The sequence below is a fragment of the Equus przewalskii genome, chromosome 6, assembly GCF_037783145.1.
Source record: "Equus przewalskii isolate Varuska chromosome 6, EquPr2, whole genome shotgun sequence".
Classification (NCBI taxonomy): domain Eukaryota; kingdom Metazoa; phylum Chordata; class Mammalia; order Perissodactyla; family Equidae; genus Equus; species Equus przewalskii.
In genome coordinates this window covers 34,027,631-34,047,445 of record NC_091836.1, presented here as the reverse complement: position 1 = coordinate 34,047,445, position 19,815 = coordinate 34,027,631, and the positions used below count along the sequence as shown (strand labels likewise).

The following is a 19,815-nucleotide window of genomic DNA, read 5'->3' as shown; positions in this document are numbered from 1 at the left end:
TAATGGTGAAACATTGTAAGTGTTCCTTTTAGAATGAAGAAGTAAACAAAGATACCTACAATCACTCCTTGTATTCAACATCATGCTGGTAAAGCAAGAAAAAGAAACAAAAGTGTATAAAGATGAGAAATAAAAAGCCAAAAATGCCATTATATTTAGATTATATGATTTTCTACATAGAAAAATCAAAAGAATCTAGAAACTATTAGACATAACATCAAGGTGTCTTAGTTCTTTATTGATCTGTAACAAACCACCCCAAAATTGAGTGACTTAAAAGAATAACCATTTTATTCTATCACAGCTCCCTGTCATGATTTGGGTTGGACTCAGCTAAGCAATTCACTTGCTAGTGCTGTGTGAGGTCACTTATGTGACTATATCATCTGGCACCTTGAACTAGAGCTGGGTCCTAAGATGGCCTCACTCACATGTCTGGTGATTGATACTGGCTCTTGACTAGAAGGTTTAGGAATCCTCAGCTAGAATAGTTCCTCTCTGCTCTATGTGGCTAAACTGAGCTTCTTCACATGGTCGTCTCAGAGTAGAAGCTGCAAGACCTCTTGAGTTCCGCATTTCACTTCCACTGTATTCTATTGATCAAAGAATCCACCTACTCAGACTTGCCTCAAGAGGTTGGGAAAAAGATTCCACTTCTTTCTGGGAGAGCCAACAAGCATTACAAAGGGATGAGCATACAGGACGGTAGGGATTATTGCAACTATCTTTGCAAATAATCTCAAGAGGAAGTTTAACAAGTTAGCTAAGAGTACATTTAACGAAATGTGTATAATATCTATAGAGAGCAAATTATAGCTCTTTATTGAAAGACATTTAAAAAGAGCAAATAAAGGAAGAGGTATACATATTCATGATAGGAAGACAATGTTATAAAATGTGAGTTTTTTCTATACATTCAATCAATTCCACAAGGTTTTCAAGGAACTTGACAAGCTGAAGGCCCAAGGATACCCAAGACACTTCTGAAAAAGAAGAGAGGAGGAATCACCCTACCAGTTATTAAAACTTATTATATAGCTCTTGTAATTGAGACAGTGTGGTGCTCATGCAGGAACAGACGAACAGGCCAATGGAAGCTACACATATATGAATATTTGATGTGTGACCAAGGAATCATTGCAGGTCACTGGATCTAAACAATAAGTAGTGATGGGATAATTGATTCCTATCTGAAAAAAAGCATATCCCTACCTCAAGCCATACCAAATAATCATTTAGTGAGAGATCCAAGACTTAAGTGTGAAATTTTTACACTTTTAGAAGAAAATGTAGGAGCATATCTTTTTGACTTTAGAGGAGATTTTCTTCAAAAATAGAAAGAAGGCACTAATTATAAAAATAAATATTAATAAATATATCTACCTTAAAATTAAGAACTTTTGTTACCTCATAAAGAAAGAGAAAATATAAGGCCAAACTTGTTTTTGCAACATCTCTAATCCACAGAGACTTATTATCCAGGATATATAAAATTCCTGAAAGTTATTGAGAAATAAACAGATAAGCAATAGAAATATGAGCAAAAGATAGAAATAGATACTTACCAGAAGAGAAAACACAAATGGTGAGTAAAGAAAAGATGCTCACCTTCATTATCTAATCAGGCAAATGCAAACTGACAACAATAAAATATTATTCTACATACTAGATTGTCAAAAATTAAGGAGTCCACCTACTGTTCTGAGGATGTGGCTCAAGGACATTGGTATAACCAACTGATTTGAAAAATAATTTGTCATTATCAACTAAAGTTGAATATTTGTATGCCCCAAGATGCAGAAATTCTACTTGTAGGTTTGTTTATTCCCTAGAGAAACTCTTAAACATTTATAGTTATAGTAGGAAACATGTAAAATAAAGATTCAGGGCAGCACGGTTCATAACAGAAGAAGAAAAGAGGAAGAAGAACCACTTGGTATATTACATAGCAAAGAAATTATCAAAGATACTCTTCTGCAAAGAATCATAGCGTTGTCCCTGATTCCCGACAGCACCCAATTTAGGGCAAAGCTCCACATCCTAGGACCCTCCTCATATCACCCAGTCAAAGCCCAAATTCTGCAATAGGTTCTTTCTAACACCCTGTTACTGAGACACTCCACAGTTCCCCATGATATGCACCCTCCCTAGCTGCAAGGAGTAATAAACCCAACGTGTTTAACAACAGGTGTGTTTTTGGTGGTTTTTGGCTGGAGGGCAGTGACAGGCTGAACACAAAGTATTGTAACTGATCTCCTCTTCTTGGACATGTTAGCAGACAGTTAAATGTTGATGATGCCAGCAGCCTTTGAAATCTCTAATTGGTCCAATCTCCAATGTTTGGTCTAGGCATGAGCCATAGTCATTGGTGTTGAGAAAGTCAAGAAACTGTGGATTTGAAAGCATTAGACATGATTTTCCCATGGACCCTGAAATTGCCCACAATGTTAATGGGCCCAGGAGCTAGGGAATGGAAGCTGTGCCAGTGCAGTGGCATCAGGGCAATTTTTCCATTCGGCTAAAAGGAGCTCATTACTGTCTCCTCTCTTGACTCAGTTTCTCTCCAGCTATTGATATCCTGGAACAGAGATAAGAATTTGAAGAACGGGATTAAATAGACTCAAGCAAAGAGGAAAAGAAAAATAAACCAAGAAGACAAAAAGGGCAGGATCTCAAGGCCAAAAAGAAGGCCTACAGGTGGTTGGGGCCGGCTGTGGCTATGTTGGTCAGGGAAGGAGTGCGCCATTCCCAGAACACTCAAGGGATAATTAACACATATCTAGTGTTTTCAAAGCACTTTCATTTCCACCATCCATAAAACTCATACAAACATTTTACAGACGAGGAAATTGGGGCTCAGAGAGGCTATGTGACTTGTTTGAGGTCTCTCTGCCAGTAAGAGGTGGAATCAGGATTTCAACCTAAGTGTAATTGACTTCCAAACCCATCTAAATTCACCCCACTAGTTTAACCAGCAGGAGTCCCTGTCTGCATCTTCAGAGAACTCAGAATAAGAAGCCAGAAAAGCCAGGAGCCAGAGGTCAAAAAAAATTTCCTCTGAAGAGTCCTTTAGAAGGGCGCTTGATCTCTCTCTTACCTCTTCCTTCTTACAAGCAACTAAAGAGTTACTCACAAAAACACAAACCTCTTAAACCAGGGAGTGAAAGATGCTATCTAAGCTGGTCACGGGGCCTGCACATCACCAGGGCCCCAAGCAGAGCTTCCTTGAAATAACTGAAGGCGGCTCCCCTTCGCTAACATCATCCCCATGACTCATGCAGTCGGCTCTTCCTTAGTGTGTGGAAATGAGACAATCAGGATGCTGATGGGCCAGCTTGCTGGAAATGAGTGCTACAGTCTCTGGGAGCCGTGCAGACATACTTCGCTGATGGGAAGTCCCCTTGGCCGTCACTCTGGATCCCTGAGTGCCCTGAATGCTTGGGCTGAGTGAGAAGAAAGAGCCTTAATGTCCTACAGGAACAGCTCAGAGTACTTGGCCCCTCCAATCCCCATCATTTCTTAGCACCTGGCTCTCTAGAGTCTGGGAATAGAGAGAGGCTGTGCTGCTGAAGGCCATCTCCCGAGATGAGGCACGTGACTGTGGGCATTGGCCACTTCTCTGGCTGCTGTAGCCTCTGGGGCTCTGCTCCTGCAGTACAACACTGGCACCTCTCCTCACTGTGTCACCTGTCCATTCTCACTCAGCTGAGGACAGGGCTAGTCATGAACCTGAATTCCTTTGAGACTTGCCCTCTTTTCCCCTGAGGGAAACTTATATCATTTTTTTGGATTATAGAGATGTTAGTAAAATCAAGTTGGCACTAAATCATTAGCAGAGAACTTGGTTAATTTCCCCAAGTCTAATGTATAAGCAGGAGAAACTAAAGAAGGATGCTGACAGCAACATTTTTGGGGAGCAGGCAGTCAGGGGGTCAGACAGGCCTAGGGGCTCTGTATCTGGGAAACCCCAAGTTGGCTGTATGTGCGGTAAATCCATCTGTCTCACCACATCCTTTCTTTTTTTTTTTTTTTTAAAGATTTTATTTTTTCCTTTTTCTCCCCAAAGCCCCCCAGTACATAGTTGTATATTCTTCGTTGTGGGTCCTTCTAGTTGTGGCATGTGGGACGCTGCCTCAGTGTGGTTTGATGAGCAGTGCCATGTCCGCGCCCAGGATTCGAACCAACGAAACACTGGGCCGCCTGCAGCGGAGCGCGCGAACTTAACCACTCGGCCACGGGGCCAGCCCCCTCACCACATCCTTTCTTGTCTAGCCCTTGGCTGACTTCAGTGTCCATATGAATACCCCCTTCATCACTCTGGCCCCACAGATCCTTGACCCCATAACTCTGCTCCCCTCTGCGTGGCACACATATGTTCATGCACATGCCTTGGAATTTGTCACTGCTCTTAGCTCCTCTGCTTCTGAATACCAAATTCTACTCTCTGACCCCAGTTCCTATCCTTCCAGCTCTGTCTCTCTGTTACTTTCACTCTGTCTATTCTTTACCCCTTGGAAACGCCCAGTTTTTAGAGACCACAGTGCTCTCTTGCTCTGATTGTCTTAATCCGTCTTGGTCTGCGTTTGAGGAGAAAGAGAAGAAGGAGTGAGGGAGGCTTTCCTCTTGCTAGGCTGTTAGGGCTGTGGCTGTGGCCATTGCTGGCACTGAGGCCAAGCTGGGAAGGGGGAGGAAGAGAGGGAGTCAGCTGAGTTAGGGGCCCCACAGAGGAGCCGGCCAGCAACAAATGGGAACAAAGGCTGGACACTCTTCCGCTGAGCCCCCAGAGCCTGGCCTTGGCCTTCCGGGAACAGCTCCAGGAAATGGCTGAGATTCCAGATTTGGAAGAAGAGACCTGTGAATGAGCTGGGCTCTGAGAGGGGAGAGCAGCCTCTCTCTAGGGAGGGGGTGGGGAGCAGTGCGGGGAGCGCTGACATTGCAGGCTCAGAAGCTACAAGCTCTGGCTGCTCCAGACCAGGTTCCAGGGCTGCAAAGGCTCTTAAAGGTCATTTACTCCAATCACCTTTCCAGGGCCTCAAAAATATTCCTGCCGAGGAGGCTTGAATAGTTTCAGTGATGGGACATGCATAAAAGTGAATAAATAACAATATTGGCTAACCTTTACTGATCACTTATAATGCATTAGGCACTGTGCTAAGTGGTTTTATGCTCTATCTCGTCTCATTCTTACTCCAGCCCCCAAGATAGGAACTATTATTATTATTCCCACGTTACAGATAAGACAACTAACTGCAGGGGTTAAGTAACTTACCCAAGGTCTCACAGAAGCTTATTTCATCTGTCTCTGAGCTGAATAGGAACACACTGTGGGCATCTCCCAGGTTGTCCCAGAGCCTCCAAATCCTTCCTATCTTCTGTTCTACTCACCCCTAGCCCCACCTAGCCTTCGGAAAATGGGCCAAGGAACGATAATACACTCCTGCCCCCCTCCACCTAGCTTCTTTGGCCCACTTTCCTCTCTCCTCAGCTTCTTAATGCCATGCCCTGAGATTCCACCTCTGGGGTTCCGCTCCACTCTAGCAAAGGGTAGCTTGGAAGCAAAGGGATAAGGATTGGCATTCCAGGTTTAAATAGAGGCTTAGGGTTAAAGGCTGTGGTGGAGTTATGGTTAGTGTAAGGGTTACCTTTAAGAAATCCCAGACTAGAACACAGGTAATCTTAGGGCTGAGGTTGGAGTCAGGGGTTATGGCTAAAAGGTCAAGGTCAGAGAGCTTCTCTGCTCTGGTCTCCTCCCAGTTCTCCAAGGCACGGAGGGCCAGGCAGGAAGCATCGGTTTCCTCAAAGCTGCTTCCCTCCTGGGGCAGAGTCTCGGTCACAAACAACCGCCACCACCCTGCCCCGCCCCTCCTTTCCTCCGCTGTGAGCTCAGAGCAGCAGGACAAAGTGTTTCAGACAAGGACAGCGGCCTGAGAGCAGCCATGGGCGCTGGAGGAGTGGGCCTCCTTGGGGCCGGGTGGCCCCTGCCTCTCCTACTTCTGCTCGTCACGGGTGAGTGTGGCCCTCCCTCTCCTAGCCCATGCTCCCTTGATCCAAGGCCTGGCGACGGGAGAAGAGGCCTCCTTATTCCTTTGCTTCCCTTTTGCAGTAGGGGTGCCAGAGATGATGAGCATGATGATGATGATGATGATGATGAGAAGTGTGTGTGTAAGACAGAGAGACAGATTGAGAGCCCTCCTGGCCCCCACCTGGATCCCATGCACACTGGCCCTCTCCCTTCCCAGCTTGCTTGTTATTTGGGAGCCGGTCTTCAGATAAGAGAAGGCAGATAAGGTGTGCAAGGATTTGGGGGAGCCATCAGTAGTCAGATCGGGCTCCACCTCCATCTCCCTCCCAGGAGGCACGGCTCAGGACTCCCCACCCCAGATCCTAGTCCATCCCCAGGACCAGCTGCTCCAGGGCCCTGGCCCTGCCAAGATGAGCTGCCGCGCCTCAGGCCAGCCACCTCCCACCATCCGCTGGCTGCTGAATGGACAGCCCCTGAGCATGGTGCCCCCAGACATACACCACCTCCTGCCTGATGGAACCCTCCTGCTGCTGCGGCCCCCTGGCCGAGGACATGCCCAGGATGACCAGGCCCTATCCACAGACCTGGGTGTCTACACATGTGAGGCCAGCAACCGACTGGGCACGGCAGTCAGCCGAGGTGCTCGGCTGTCTGTGGCTGGTGAGGCCTGGGAAGGGACGCCCAGGGTGGGGCACACCTGGGGTGAGATGCCTTTGGTGAGGGAGGTTTGAGGGGATATCTGTGAGGGGAGGCCTGGGCTGGGAGATTGGGAAAAGAGAGCTGGGTTGGGGTGGTCCTAGATGGGAGATTTGAGTGGTGGGTCTGAAGAGTGAACACAAGGCAGCAAAAAGTTAGGTAAAGCAGAATGAGGCAAGGGTGGTGGGGGGAGCTCTGGGGAGGGGAGAACTGGGTGCTGTTCCCTGCTGACCCTGCATCCTCCCCACAGTCCTTCGGGAGGATTTCCAGACCCAGCCTCAGGACACGGTGGCCACGGTGGGTGAACAGATGATTCTGGAGTGTGGGCCACCCTGGGGCCACCCAGAGCCCACAGTCTCATGGTGGAAGGATGGGAAACCCCTGGCCCTACAGCCAGGGCAGCACACGGTGAGTGTACTTCATCCCGTCCTGGGTATGGGCACACCCTGAGGGACTGAGCTGCCCTCCAGCCCCGTGTCCCCCTGCAGAGCTAGAGGAAGAGAAGGCAGTGAGGCCTTAAGCTTCCCTCCCCACATGGGAGACTTCACAATGCACCTGGCCCTGACAGGTATCCAGGGGTTCCCTGCTGATGGCAAGAGCAGAGAAGAGTGACACAGGGACCTATATGTGTGTGGCCACCAACAATGCAGGACGACGGGAAAGCCGGGCAGCCAGGGTGTCTGTCCAGGGTAAGAGGAGGGTGGGTGGTCAGCTAAAGTCAGGGCCAAGGTGGGGAGCTCCAGTTAGGATGGTGCGGTCTGCTTTTGGCTAGGGTTATGGTATGTGGGACTCAACCTGGGATCAGGGCAGAGTGGTAGGGACTCCATTTAGGAGGAGGTACCCCCACCCCCATCCTAAGTAGAAATGAGTGCTCTAGACCTGGGAAATCTGGGGGTTTTGGTTCTTCTGTAGCTGAGCAATGTTCCATGTCTCAGTTCCTTCACCCTGGCCTGTAGGCCTCATCCCAGCCCTATACTCCCTATAGAGCCCCACGACTACAAGGAGCCTCTGGAGCTTCTGGCTGTGCGAATTCAGCTGGAAAACGCGACCCTGCTGAACCCGGACCCCACAAAAGGCACCAAGCCTGGGCCTGTTGTGTGGCTTAGCTGGAAGGTGAGGCCCAGGACCTAGGGGTGGGAGCCAGTCCAGAGCTTGAGAAAGGGCTGGTCATGAGCTCCCTGACCCCTCCCCCTTCCTCTGGACTCTTTCCCAGGTGAGCGGCCCTGCTGCACCTGCTCAGTCCTACACGGCCCTGTTCAGGGCCCAGACTCCCCCAGGAGGCCAGGGAGCTCCATGGGCAGAGGTCCTGCTGGATGGCTGGCAGAGCGCGGAGCTTAGGGGCCTCCACTGGGGCCAAGACTATGAGTTCAAAGTGAGGCCATCCTCCGGCCGGGCTCGAGGCCCTGACAGCAACGTGCTGCTCCTGAGGCTGCCAGAACAAGGTCAGGGAGAGACGCCCCCAGTATGCCCTCCGGCCCTTTCTTCTCTGGGGACCCTGGACTGTCTCGCTCTAGTCTGGCGGGATGGTGAGGCCTACTCCTGGACTCCTTTCCGCCCTGGCCAGGCAAGGAGAGCTGGGAGAAGCTTCTATTCTCATCAGTGTGGGCTCTGATTCTGTGTCCCCTTCCAGCTCTTTTCCCTAGAGTCCTCTCCCTCAGCATCCCTTACAGCCTGCCTCCCTCCCTTCAGTGCCCAGTGCCCCTCCTCAGGAGGTGACTCTAAAACCTGGCAACAGCAGTGTCCTTGTGAGCTGGATCCCACCACCTGCTGAAAACCACAACGGCATCATCCGTGGCTACCAGGTAACCCCCTCAAGCTGACACACTCCTTCCCGGTGGTGCCAGGATATCCCTCATCCTGCACATCCTTGCTCTGGGCACTGAGAAGAAGCACCTGTGCAGAGAAGCAAGGGAAGCTCACTGTTGTTGAGCAAGGACCTGCTGTCTGCCAGACACCACCAAGCACTTACCTACATGGCCTCATTTCATCTCACAGTCGGCCCTGGGTTATTACCCCCAATTTACAGACAAGAAAAGTGACACTAAGGTTACAGGTATAGGAATCAGAACAGGAATCAAATCAGGCTGTGTCTGACTCTCAGCTTCTAAGGCAGTGGGTGTCAGAGCGTGGTTCCTGGACCAGCAACGTCAGCATCACCTGAGAACTTGTTGGAAATGCAAATTCTTGGGCCTGGTTGTTAAGTTTGTCGTGCTCCACTTTGGTGGCCCAGGTTCAGTTCCCATGTGCAGACCTACACCACCCCTCAGTGGCCATGCTGTGGAGGCAGCTCACATACAAAAAGAGGAAGATTGGCAACAGATGTTAGCTCAGGGTGAATCTTCTTCAGCAAAAAAAAACCAAAAGATTTTCTTTAAAATGCAAATTCTTGGGTCCTTTCCTAGTCTTCATGAATCACAAACTCAGGGATGGGCCTCGATTTTAGCCTAGATTTTAACAAACCCTCCAAGTGATGCTGAGGCATGCTGAAGTTTGAGAACCACTGATCTAACGCATATTTTAGCAGATTACTTTTGCTCTCCTCTGTCAGTCTAGAGAGGTCTCTCTCACTTTGTAGGGGAGAAGGAAGTGTGGGCGCATGTTGGGGGAGTGGCCCCAGGTGAACGGCAGGGTAAGATGACCACATGCCGAAAGTGTGATCTGTATGAAGGGTTCAGGTGCTGTGATGGTGCCAGGAGGCGAGTACTCACCTCTTCTTGTGTATCAGGTCTGGAGCCTGGGCAACACCTCATTGCCCCCCAGCAACTGGACCGTGGCAGGCGAGCAGACCCAGCTGGAGATCGCCACCCGAATGCCAGGTTCCTACTGTGTACAAGTGGCTGCAGTCACTGGCGCTGGGGCTGGAGAGCCCAGTAGGCCTGTCTGCCTCCTTTTAGGTGAGAGCAGTGCCCACCTGTCCCACCTATACCCCTTCAGCCCCCATTCCCACCTTCCTCTCCCTGCTCCCACCTCACACTTCCAGCTCCTCTACCTTGTCTACCAGACCCTCATTGCTTCACCTGCCTCCTCCTTCTGAGCTCCAAATCTCATACAGAGCAGGCCATGGAGCGAGCCACCCGAGAACCCAGCGACCACAGTTCATGGACCCTGGAGCAGCTGAAAGCCGCCTTGAGACGACCAGAGGTCATTGCCAGCGGGGGTGTTGTGCTCTGGCTGCTGCTGCTGGGCACCGCTGTGTGTGTCCACCGCCGGCGCCAGGCTGGGGTGCACCTGGGCCCAGGTGAGAGGGTGGAGTAGACGCCCAAGTGGTCAGGCCTTCCCTGGGTCCAGTCAGAATGCCACAGGGGTTTAGATCTCTGGCCAAGTGCAGGAGACTCTGGATTAAGTCTTCTCCTGCCCTCTTCAGGTCTGTACAGATATACCAGTGAGGACGCCATTCTAAAACACAGGTGAGAGATGAAAGGGGAGGGACCTGAGGTGAGAGAGGGGCAGAGGGGCCGAGGGACAGTGGAGCTGGGACTGAGAACTGGATGGAGCAGTAGTCTCCCCCGTGCCAGGCAGTTTGGGATCCTAGCACCTGAATCTCCCCTGAACTCCGAGTGAGAATTAATTTCTCTTTCAATAATATTACTAATGCACCACTTGACAGGTGAGTAAGCTGAGAATTAGAAAACTTCAGTGACTTGGCCCAAGGCAGCACAGCTAGTAACTGGTCTTCTGAACTCCTAACCCAGGGCTCTCGTCATTGACCTCTCACTAATACTTACTACACTCTCCTGCTGACTCACCTGCCGGGTGGAGAATAACTAGTACCAGAGGACCAGTCTAATTTCTAATTTTCTCTATACCCTCAGTGCTTACCCAATAGTGCCTTTGCATTTGGTAAGTCACCCACCTATTGAGCGATCATTCCTTCACAATAATCCACCCACAGGTCCAGCAGAGGGCGCTCTGCCCCACGTCATAGATTCTTACCCATTGTTCTCAATAACGAGACCAGCTTGCAGGTGCATCTGCTCCAGGGGAGTTTGGCTGCCAGAGCAAGTCTGTAGTTACGAGACAAGATACTGAGAAAGAAGACATCCTCTTCTTCCCTCCTGTTGGCTGAGTTTTACACTAAATAGGCCGTTAATCTCTGCCCACCTCCTGCTCTTTATCTCATTAGATTGCCTCTGGGAGGTTCACATTCCAAGCCTGCATCTTTCAACAGAAGTTCATCGAGCACACACTATGTGCCAGTCATATCCAGGCCTTGGGCTACCATTCTGCTGTCAGTTTCTCAGCCCAGAGCAAGGTTCCAAGCTGGCTGGTGCCACGTTCCTGCGTTGTTCTGTGTTCACTGGCCTTTCTCTTCCAGCTACCTCCTGGGCTTTGTCTGCTCTGCCCTGAACTTTCTACGGCTCTCTGGGACTTTTATCCCTGTCCTTGAGATTCCATTCTAATCGTTTTGTTCATCCATTCCTTTAGAACAGTCTCCCTCTGCCAGGAACTCTCAGTCTAGGCAGAGACAGCTATGTTAGCACGTGAATGCAACCCGGTGTTGGAAGCACAGAAACGTGTTCAAGATCCAAGGAGGAGTTTGGGGTGGGCAAATATGGAGGAGGAATGTTTCACATTTATCCTGAAAGTAAGAAGGGGAAGAGCAAAGGGAGCGCAAGAAACAGCCTGCTGTGTCCCTAGGTAAAGACAAGCACTTGGTCTGGCTGGGGCATAGGATGTGAGATGGCTCAGGGCAAAGGATAAGGTGAGGGAGCTGGAAGCCAGACCAAAGAGAGCCCTGTAAGCCGTGCTGGGCAGCTGACTCTATCCTGATAAATGGGGAGCCATTGAAGGTTTTAGGCAGAGAAGTGCTTTGTTCTGATCCCTGTTCTTGAAAGATGGCTCAGGCAGCCAGCATGATACCCAGTTCAAAGGGAAACAGACTAGATGTAGAGAGGCCAACATCCCTATAGCCAGCTCCTGCTCTGCCGGCTGAGTGAGCTCACATTTCCTCATGTCAGCTCACAGCATCAGCCTTATGTGGAAGGCCTCATTGTTGCCATTTTACAGATGAAGAAACTGGGGCTTACAGAGGCCAATAGACCTAGCTGCCCAGGATTGCACAGCTAGGCTGCAGCAGATGGGGATTTCCGGGTTTGTCTGGCTCCAGACCTGTGTTCTTTTCGTCTCAACACACAGCTCTTTCTGTAATACCTCCTAGCTCTGGGCAACTTGGACTTTCCCTGACCTGGGGATAAGAAAGTGGGGCTGAGTTTGGAACACTGGATCTTAAGGAGTTTGTGAAGGGCTGAAAAACACTGAGAATAAAGCTGACACCAGCATCTTCTCAACCCCTTCTGCTCCCTCTGAGCTGGAGGTCTTGGCCAATTAGGTTCCCACTTCACTCTGTTTCTCCTGCCCCACCCGCACTCTCCGTTTCCCCAGGATGGATCACAGTGACTCCCCTTGGCTGGCAGACACTTGGCGGTCCACCTCTGGCTCTCGGGATCTGAGCAGCAGCAGCAGCCTCAGCAGCCGGCTGGGAGTGGACCCCCGGGACTCCCTAGACTGCCGGCGCTCCTGTGAGCATGCCCAGTGGGGGCCAGGGCCTGGCAGTAGAGTGGGATCCCAGGACTGGAGAGGGGGGATGGAGGGTGGGATGCCTCACCATAATTCCTCCTGTCGTTTTTATTGCAGTGATCTCCTGGGATCCCCGAAGTCCAGGTGTGCCCCTGCTTCCTGACACCAGCACTTTCTATGGCTCCCTCATCGCTGAGATGCCTCCCAGCTCACCAGCCCAGCCAAGCCCCCAGGCCCCAGCTGTCAGGCGTCTCCCACCCCAGCTGGCCCGGCTCTCCAGTCCTTGGCCCAGCTCAGACAGCCTCTGCAGCCGCAGGGGACTCTCTTCTCCGCGCTTGTCTCTGGCCCCGGCGGAGGCTTGGAAGGCCAAAAAGAAGCAGGGTAAGGTTGGGGAGGATAGACAGAGCCTGAAGTAGGTGGTAGGAGGAACCAGGAATGGGAATGTGGTGGGCTGCACCCCACCCACAGCTTCCATTCTCCTGTACTGGCGGACGCCTATCACCAAAGCACTCAGCTAGGAGTGTGCTGACCTCAGCTTTCCTTTACACTGTGCTCTTGGTGGTTCGGCCACACCAGTAGTGAGCCGTGTTTCTGCAGTCAATTCGACTCAGCAAATATTTAATAAGCACAACTGTATGCCCCACATGGATACACAAGAGATATCAGATACAGTCTTTGCCCTCTGAGGGCTCAAAGTCTAATGAAAGTGCCTGACCAGGATACAAGTAATTCTAGAACCTGGCAGAATGTTCCCAGTGCTAGCATGCAGCCTCAGGCTCACATGGACTCATCTTGTGCACTAGGCATGGATCTACATGGGCACCGACTCCTAATTCGCTTTCCAGAGGAGAATGAGTATTTCCTTTCTGCCCAGATCTCTCCCTGGCTTTCAGCTACCTTCCTTGACTTTCCAGAGAGAAATAATTATAGTCTCTGTTTCTTTAGCAACTCTATACGTTAGGTGCATCACTTACATTTGTTATTTCACTTAGTCCTCGCAACATATTGGCTAGGTATTATTTCTCAGATTTTACAGATAGGGAAAGAGGACCAGAAGTGGGTAACTTGTTCAAAATCCCACAAGCCAATCAGCTGCAGAACTCAAAGTTGAAGCCAGAATGGCCTGCTTCCAAAGGCTGCTCTGAACCTGTCTGGGAGGGCCCTCGGGAAACCCTATTCTCTCGACTTTTTTCTCCTGTTTCTGAACATTGGCCTGCACTCTGCCTGCTGTCTTCGTGAGCCTTCTGTTCTGATTAATAAGATTTACAAATGTTCGACAGCCAATTTTTTTTAAGTGGATATAATCCAACTTTTATGAAGACAAAGATGGATTTGGAGTAATTAAGAACTTGTCCAATTTCCAGAATTGTATGACTCTAATTACTAGCGAAACTGGCATTCTTTCTAGCTTTGCCTCAGAGTTTTTGCAGGAGAAATCCTCAGTGGTAATGAAACACCAGCTAAAAAGAGGTTGCATAAGTCTCATTTAGAAACCAGCTTTCCAGTGGAGCACGATGCTGACTTGAATATGCCGTATAGTCCCTCTCAGAATATTAATGCTCCTGGGAAAAGGTGAGGCGTTTTCCACAGCCAGTTCTTAAGCAAAGGTCCATTTCTGAGATGAGGCTTCCTAACCTCACTCAGAGGTTTAGGTCCTCACTTCACCCCTCTTTATCCTCACCCCTGCCCCACCCACTGCTGCCCCAGGATGAGTGGACCACAGCGACACCCCTGGGCTGGTGGACACTTGGCCCACCTCTGGTTCCCGGGGTCTCAGCAGCGGGGCAATATCATGTCATGATCTTTTCAAGAGCCCTGAAATTGCCTCTACTGCTGTCATCTCGTCCAAAAGACTGATGATTCTTTGTCTTCTAAAACTGGCAGCTTCTCTCAGTGCCCCCTCCCCCACTTCACCTGCTCATTCCTTTTTCTTATTGTTTGACCTGAGTTGTGGATTTTCTCCACGACTGATATTCTTGTGACTGCACTCTCCCGCGTCTCACCCATTATATAAGGTTCTTAGTTCTGCTCGCCTTGCCAGATACATACACTGAATATCCTCATTCATTCATTAATTCAAATGAATATGTATTGCAATTCAGGTATGCCCAATGAGATTTGACGAAATCTTGATAACATTTTTATTGTATAGTTTAAATTCAAATAACTTTGAAACTAAAATCCAAGTAATTCCAAGCAAGGTGGGAGGAGGCTTTTTGTTACCAGAATCCTTTGGAGGAAATAAAAAGGGCTGGGATAAATATAGCCTTTTCTAGGACTGGCCTTTTCCCTTTGCTTTCCATGCAAACCAACCAACCAGTATGTGTCCCCTTTTCTGAACTCAGTCAAGAAGCCAGGCACTAGACAAGACACAGCTGATGATGGCAGACTTGGAGCTCTTGAAGGTGGCCTCCAGGATTCTCTAGGTCATACAACTAAAGGAAATGAATAAAACCAAAGCAGCCAAAGTATAAAAGGAAACTTCGATGGAGGAAGTCTAGCTATTGTGAGGGGTTTTATCCCAGTGACTCAGAAGGTCTGGCCGCTGTACATGGATTCCCAGAGTCCAGATGGGCGCTTGGTAAATGCTGTAACCTTGGTCTTGTCCCTGCTCTGAACCAGCCCACGGTGGCCCCCAGATCTTTGAGATCAGACTAACTAGACAGCTCTGCCTCGAGTGTCCTGCCTGGTCTCTGGTTCCGCAAGGAGAGATCCCCTTTCCAAATTGACATCAGATCACGTGACTAATCTGAAGGCTGTTTCTTTTGTCCTTTTCTGGATGTTCTCCTGGTTCCTGGTCTTGAGAAAATCTTCCCTCTGTTCCCCTGTTCCTCTCTGGTTTAAACTTAGGTCTCTTTGGGTTTTGGCCTAAGAAGCATACTCACAGGTCATGGCTGCGTCTGTTCTTTCAGTCACCTCAGCTTCTCTATTGTCAGAGTTCACTCAGAGTCCTGGCTCTTAAATGGCCATGTGGGCCAGACGATAGCTGCCACCTTGTGTGTGATTTGTCTCATCTTGTGCTCACACCTCCAACTCTGATACCATCCACCAATTCACTCATTCATTCCTCAAACATTGAATGTCTATGGGCAGGGCATTGCCTCCCTGGGTGAGACCAACACGTCTTCCTATTCTAAAGTTCCTCTTGTTGTCAGCCGACCCGCTCCTGTCCCACTTGAACTGGTCTGGGGTTCCCTGGTTTTGTCTTACCCACTCAGCTCAACTTGACAGTCCAACCCATTTCCCCAAGTGAGAGATGCTCAAGTTTCTCAGGGCAGGACTATGTAGAACCATGTGAGATATTTGCAGTGTGAGAAATGGAAATGGACAGATTCTCTCCAAGAAAAGAAGGAGTATGTGTCTTCACAGAGCCAAAATTTATGAGAGGAGCAGCAATGTGAGGTATAGAGATCAGGAAGATTGGGGTGTATACAGTAAAGGAGAAGAAAGCTGTTTTTTTAAGGTATTCATTAGGCTCTGGGAACTTTCCAATCTGTTTTTATTTATTGGCAAAAATGATCATTTGAAGTGGGTGCTTACAAATGAAACAGGCTCAGAAAGGTTAATGGATTTATCTTAGGCCACACAGCTAATATGTGGCTGAGCCAGGCTATGAGTGCAGGTCTTTTGACTCCAAGCCTAGTGCTCCTTCCGCCCTGTCACAGCTGCCTGGATGAAGGTGGGCAGTGGAGAGGATAGAGGGAGGTTCTTTTCCCTTTTCTCTGGGTTCAGGGACACTTAAGCTTAACTGAATGATAAAGCTGAAGATAGAGCCTGTGCTTGGGCTCTGAAAAGCCCACCCAGGCTTGTCCCCAACCATTGATTCATTTCTTTGCAGAGCTGCACCAGGCCAACAGCTCCCCGCTGCTCCGGGCCAGCCACCCTATGGAGCTCTGGGCCTGGGAGTTGGGGAACAGAGGCTCCAAAAACCTTCCCCAGAGCCCAGGTGAGAGGAGGGCCCTGAGAGGGAAGCGAGGCGGGGCGGCAGTGTGTAGCAGCCCACAGCCCTGCATCTGGCTTCTCCTGTCCTGGGGAGGCTGGCTGCGTGGGGAGTGGGGTCAGGAAGCTGAGGGGGCTGGGCAGGCAGGCAGGCAGGGGTCTGGGGCTGACAGAGGTTCTGCCATTCTCATGCCCAGGAGCTGTGCCCCGAGCTCTGGTTGCCTGGCGGGCCCTGGGACCGCAGCTCCTCAGCTCCTCCAGTGAGCTGGTGACTCGCCCTCTCCGCCCGGCACCCCTCTCTCCTCGTGGATCCCCCATTCAGAGTCAACAGACCCAGTAAGACAGCATGGGTCAGGAGGCAGGGCTGGGGATTGAGGGTGTGGCGGGTGTTTGCTGAGATTGGACTTGGACGGGGGTGGAGGGAGGCATGGACAGCGACTCGAAGAACTGCACTAACCATCCTGCCATCACTGTCTTACCCCAATCAGGCACTTGGAGGAGCCCAAAGCTCCCTCCTCCCCGCCACTGCCAGCTGCCACCATCCCCAGCCTTATCCCCTCCAGTCCCCCCAGCCTCTCCAGCCCCCAGGCCTCTTCCCTCTCTGGTCCCAGCCCAGCTTCCAGTCGCCTGTCCAGCTCTTCACTGTCATCCTTCGGGGAGGATCAGGACAGTGTGCTGACTCCTGAGGAAGTGGCCCTGTGCCTGGAGCTCAGTGAGGGTGAGGAGACCCCCAGGTGAGTAGCCTGTGGGATAACCGGAGACCGCAGACAGCATGCTACAGGAGTGTGCTTATCTCTACCCCATTCCCCTTTCCTCAACTGGAATGTTTCTGCCATGGCACCATCCTACCCCACCTCAACCACTGAACAGTCTCCCATTTTGCCTCTTCCCAGGAACAGTGTCTCTCCCATGCCAAGGGCTCCTTCACCTCCAGTCACCTATGGGTACATCAGTGTCCCGACAGCCTCAGAGCTGGCAGACATGGGCAGGGCTGGAGGAGGGGTGGGGTCCGAAGTGAGGGGCTTGTTGTGCCCACCTCGGCCCTGCCCCACCCCCACCCCCAGTGAGGGCTCCCTGGCCAACGGCTGGGGCTCAGCCTCTGAGGACAACGGCCCCAGCGCCCGAGCCAGCCTTGTCAGCTCCTCTGATGGCTCCTTCCTCGCTGATGCGCACTTCGCCCGGGCCCTGGCAGTCGCTGTGGACAGCTTTGGCTTTGGTCTGGAGCCCAGGGAGGCAGACTGCGTCTTCACAGGTATGTGAGACCATCCCATCTTACTGCTCAGCCCCACCTCTTGGAGTGGACACCCCCCTTCTCCCCAAACAAGAGGCAAACCTTCCTAATCATCATCTACGTTGTCCTCACGCTTAAAACAGCTGGGTTTTGAGTCATTACTATGTCCCAGGAATATAAGTGCTTTATATACATTCATATTAGTAACAATTCTATAAGGATATTCTTTATCTTTCTTTTCTAACTGAGGAAACTGTAAGTCAAATCAGTTTATAAACTTGCCTAAGGTCACCTACAAGAACAAGGATAGATCAATCGTTCAATTCTAAAGCCCAGAGGCAGCCAATTGTATGGTCCATTCCCCTAACTCCAGGACTGTCCTCTTACCCAGACATGGGTCTCCAGGACTGTCCTATTACCTAGACGTGGGTTTCCAGAACAGATTGTCCCCTGACTTCTTCTACTTACTAACCCAGTGTTTCAGATGCCTCCTCACTATGGGAAGTTCTGTTTCCTCTCTTACTCCTGCTGTACTTCCAAGCCCTTCCTCTTGCCCTGTCTGTGGCTGGGGTGGGCTCACCCCTTCACATATCTAGCAGAGTGGGACCACTGTCTCCATGTCAACAGAAGACAGCTCACGGCTCCCCATGTCCCTTTGGTGTTCCCATCCTCATACACTCTATCAGATCCTCTATACCCATCTTAAGAACCCTAACTCTACCCTTTGCCCCCAAGCAAAACAACCAGGCTTGTGGCAAATAGGAGAGCAAGGATTATCCAGGACAGAAGTGCCCATAATGGAGACAGAAGAAGGATACCCAAGGAGTGAGAGGGTGACGGGAGTATGGATAGAAGGCCAGGGCTGAGCCGGGAGGAAACAGTTCAAGCTCTTTTCTCTAAAGAAACCAAAGGACTGTCTTCTTTTCCCAGGGGGCTGGGGCCTCTAGGGATATGGCCAGTGGAACTGATGGACTGAGTTGGGGCTAGCTTATGTCTAGGGTTAGGTGTATGCCTTAAGCAGGCTCCAAGCTTTCTGCCCTAAACTGGTCCCCAGGGGTGAAGGCCAACCCTCCACAGGTATCTCTACCCTCCCTGACAGATGCGTCATCACCTCCCTCCCCCCGGGATGACCTCTTCTTGACCTCCACCCTCTCCCTGCCTCTGTGGGAATGGAGGGCAGACTGGTTGGAGGACATGGAGAACAATCACACCCAGCGGCTGGCAAGGGGGCTGCCTCCCTGGCCCCCTGACTCTCGGGTCTCTCCCCAGAGAAGTCAGCTTGGCTGTCCTATGCCCAAGGCTGGCGGTAAGTGTCTGTCTGCCTGGCTACTGTGGCAATCTTGACTAGAGGGGTTTTGGGGAGGAGCCAAGAGGAAGCGTGGGGTCTAGCAGGAGAGAAAAGGAGCAAGGTAGATAACTCCGCTCTCCGCTTCTCCTACAGACTCCTCCTGAAGTGTGGCCCTGAGGCTGCAAAGAAGAGAATCAGAACCGCCTCTCCTGTCAGCCCCCCGCCAGGCTGTGGTGTCGGGGTCTTGGCCTATGCTTCTCTGCAGTTGGGGTCCACCCTGCCCGGCCTCCAGGAGAGTTCTCTCTCCGGGATTGTGAAAACAAATGAAAACAAAATAAGAACAAAGCAGGTCTGGAGCCCCTGGGGAGCAAAAGTCCTCACCTGACTCCTGGCCCTTGCCTTTTTCTCTGTTCCATCCACTCCCACAACCAGGCCTTTCTGGCCTAAGCAGCAGCCCTACCTCCTGACCTCCCCACCCACTTGGGTCACGGGAAGTGAGGAGCCCGAGGTCTCCCTGGAGGACAACAGGGCTTGTGGGAGAGGGCTGTGCAGGAAGGAGCCTCCTCTCTCAGCTTCACCTGGACCAGTCCTACCGAGGCAGGCTCAACTCTCTCCCCACCCACCCCGTGGACAGGAGACAAAGAGGAATGCCACTGAGGCTGAGGCCCTACGTCAGTACCAAGGCAGAGGGTTCAAGATGAATCTAGGGAAGAAGCTGAAGGAAGGGAGGTGTGAAAATGTGGGACAAAAACACCCTCCTCATACTGTTGTCACTCTGGAATTTGATACTATAAAACTGTAATGACTTGATTCTGTGAGATCATTCCCAGAGCACCATTGTGGGAGGGCACACGGAGAGAGGGAAGAATTGCCTGAGTTAGAAAGGGATCAAGCACTCACTGACACTCAGAGAGTGCCACTCACTTCTGTTCTGTAAGGGAGAGGTGGGTTGCATGCATCCATCAGATTTCAAGCAGAATCTAGGAAAGGGAGGAGTGGGGGATTTTCAGGGTCTGCTGGTCTTAGCAATCATTCCTCAGAAGACAACTCCTGCTTTCAGTGGCCCCAGTGCGCCTCCCCAAACACCACTCCCCAGACAGTTTCTTAAAATAGACAAAGCAG

At 50.8% G+C, this 19,815-nt stretch overlaps 1 protein-coding gene across 2 annotated transcripts; it reads left to right on the top strand.

Moving 5' to 3' along the window:
• Positions 1–5,766: 5,766 nt before the first annotated feature.
• On the top strand, positions 5,767–19,503 carry ROBO4 (roundabout guidance receptor 4). 2 transcript variants are annotated; one of them, XR_547436.2, is made up of 18 exons: positions 5,767–6,006; positions 6,353–6,682; positions 6,969–7,126; positions 7,287–7,407; positions 7,704–7,831; positions 7,932–8,160; positions 8,408–8,520; positions 9,444–9,612; positions 9,771–9,956; positions 10,083–10,125; positions 12,101–12,237; positions 12,353–12,616; positions 16,074–16,181; positions 16,372–16,510; positions 16,663–16,892; positions 17,068–17,426; positions 18,505–18,711; positions 18,847–19,503. XR_547436.2 is itself a non-coding variant. In XM_008535998.2 (18 exons), the coding sequence occupies exons 1-18, from the start codon at positions 5,937–5,939 to the stop codon at positions 18,855–18,857; spliced, it is 3,018 nt and encodes a 1,005-aa protein (XP_008534220.2). In that variant the 5' UTR covers positions 5,767–5,936; the 3' UTR covers positions 18,858–19,503. The 2 variants fall into 2 exon arrangements, 1 of the variants encoding a protein (XP_008534220.2); XM_008535998.2 differs by having other exon boundaries at positions 16,663–16,908.
• The last annotated feature ends 312 nt before the right edge of the window (positions 19,504–19,815 follow it).

What these genes read in the sequence shown, in the direction of transcription:
- ROBO4 (XM_008535998.2), top strand. Translation starts at nt 5,937, where the DNA reads ATGGGCGCTGGAGGAGTGGGCCTCCTTGGGGCCGGGTGGCCCCTGCCT. An exon ending in CCTAGACTGCCGGCGCTCCT is followed by an intron (nt 12,238 to 12,352) that starts GTGAGCATGCCC and finishes TTTTTATTGCAG; the next exon opens with TGATCTCCTGGGATCCCCGA. An exon ending in AAACCTTCCCCAGAGCCCAG is followed by an intron (nt 16,182 to 16,371) that starts GTGAGAGGAGGG and finishes TCTCATGCCCAG; the next exon opens with GAGCTGTGCCCCGAGCTCTG.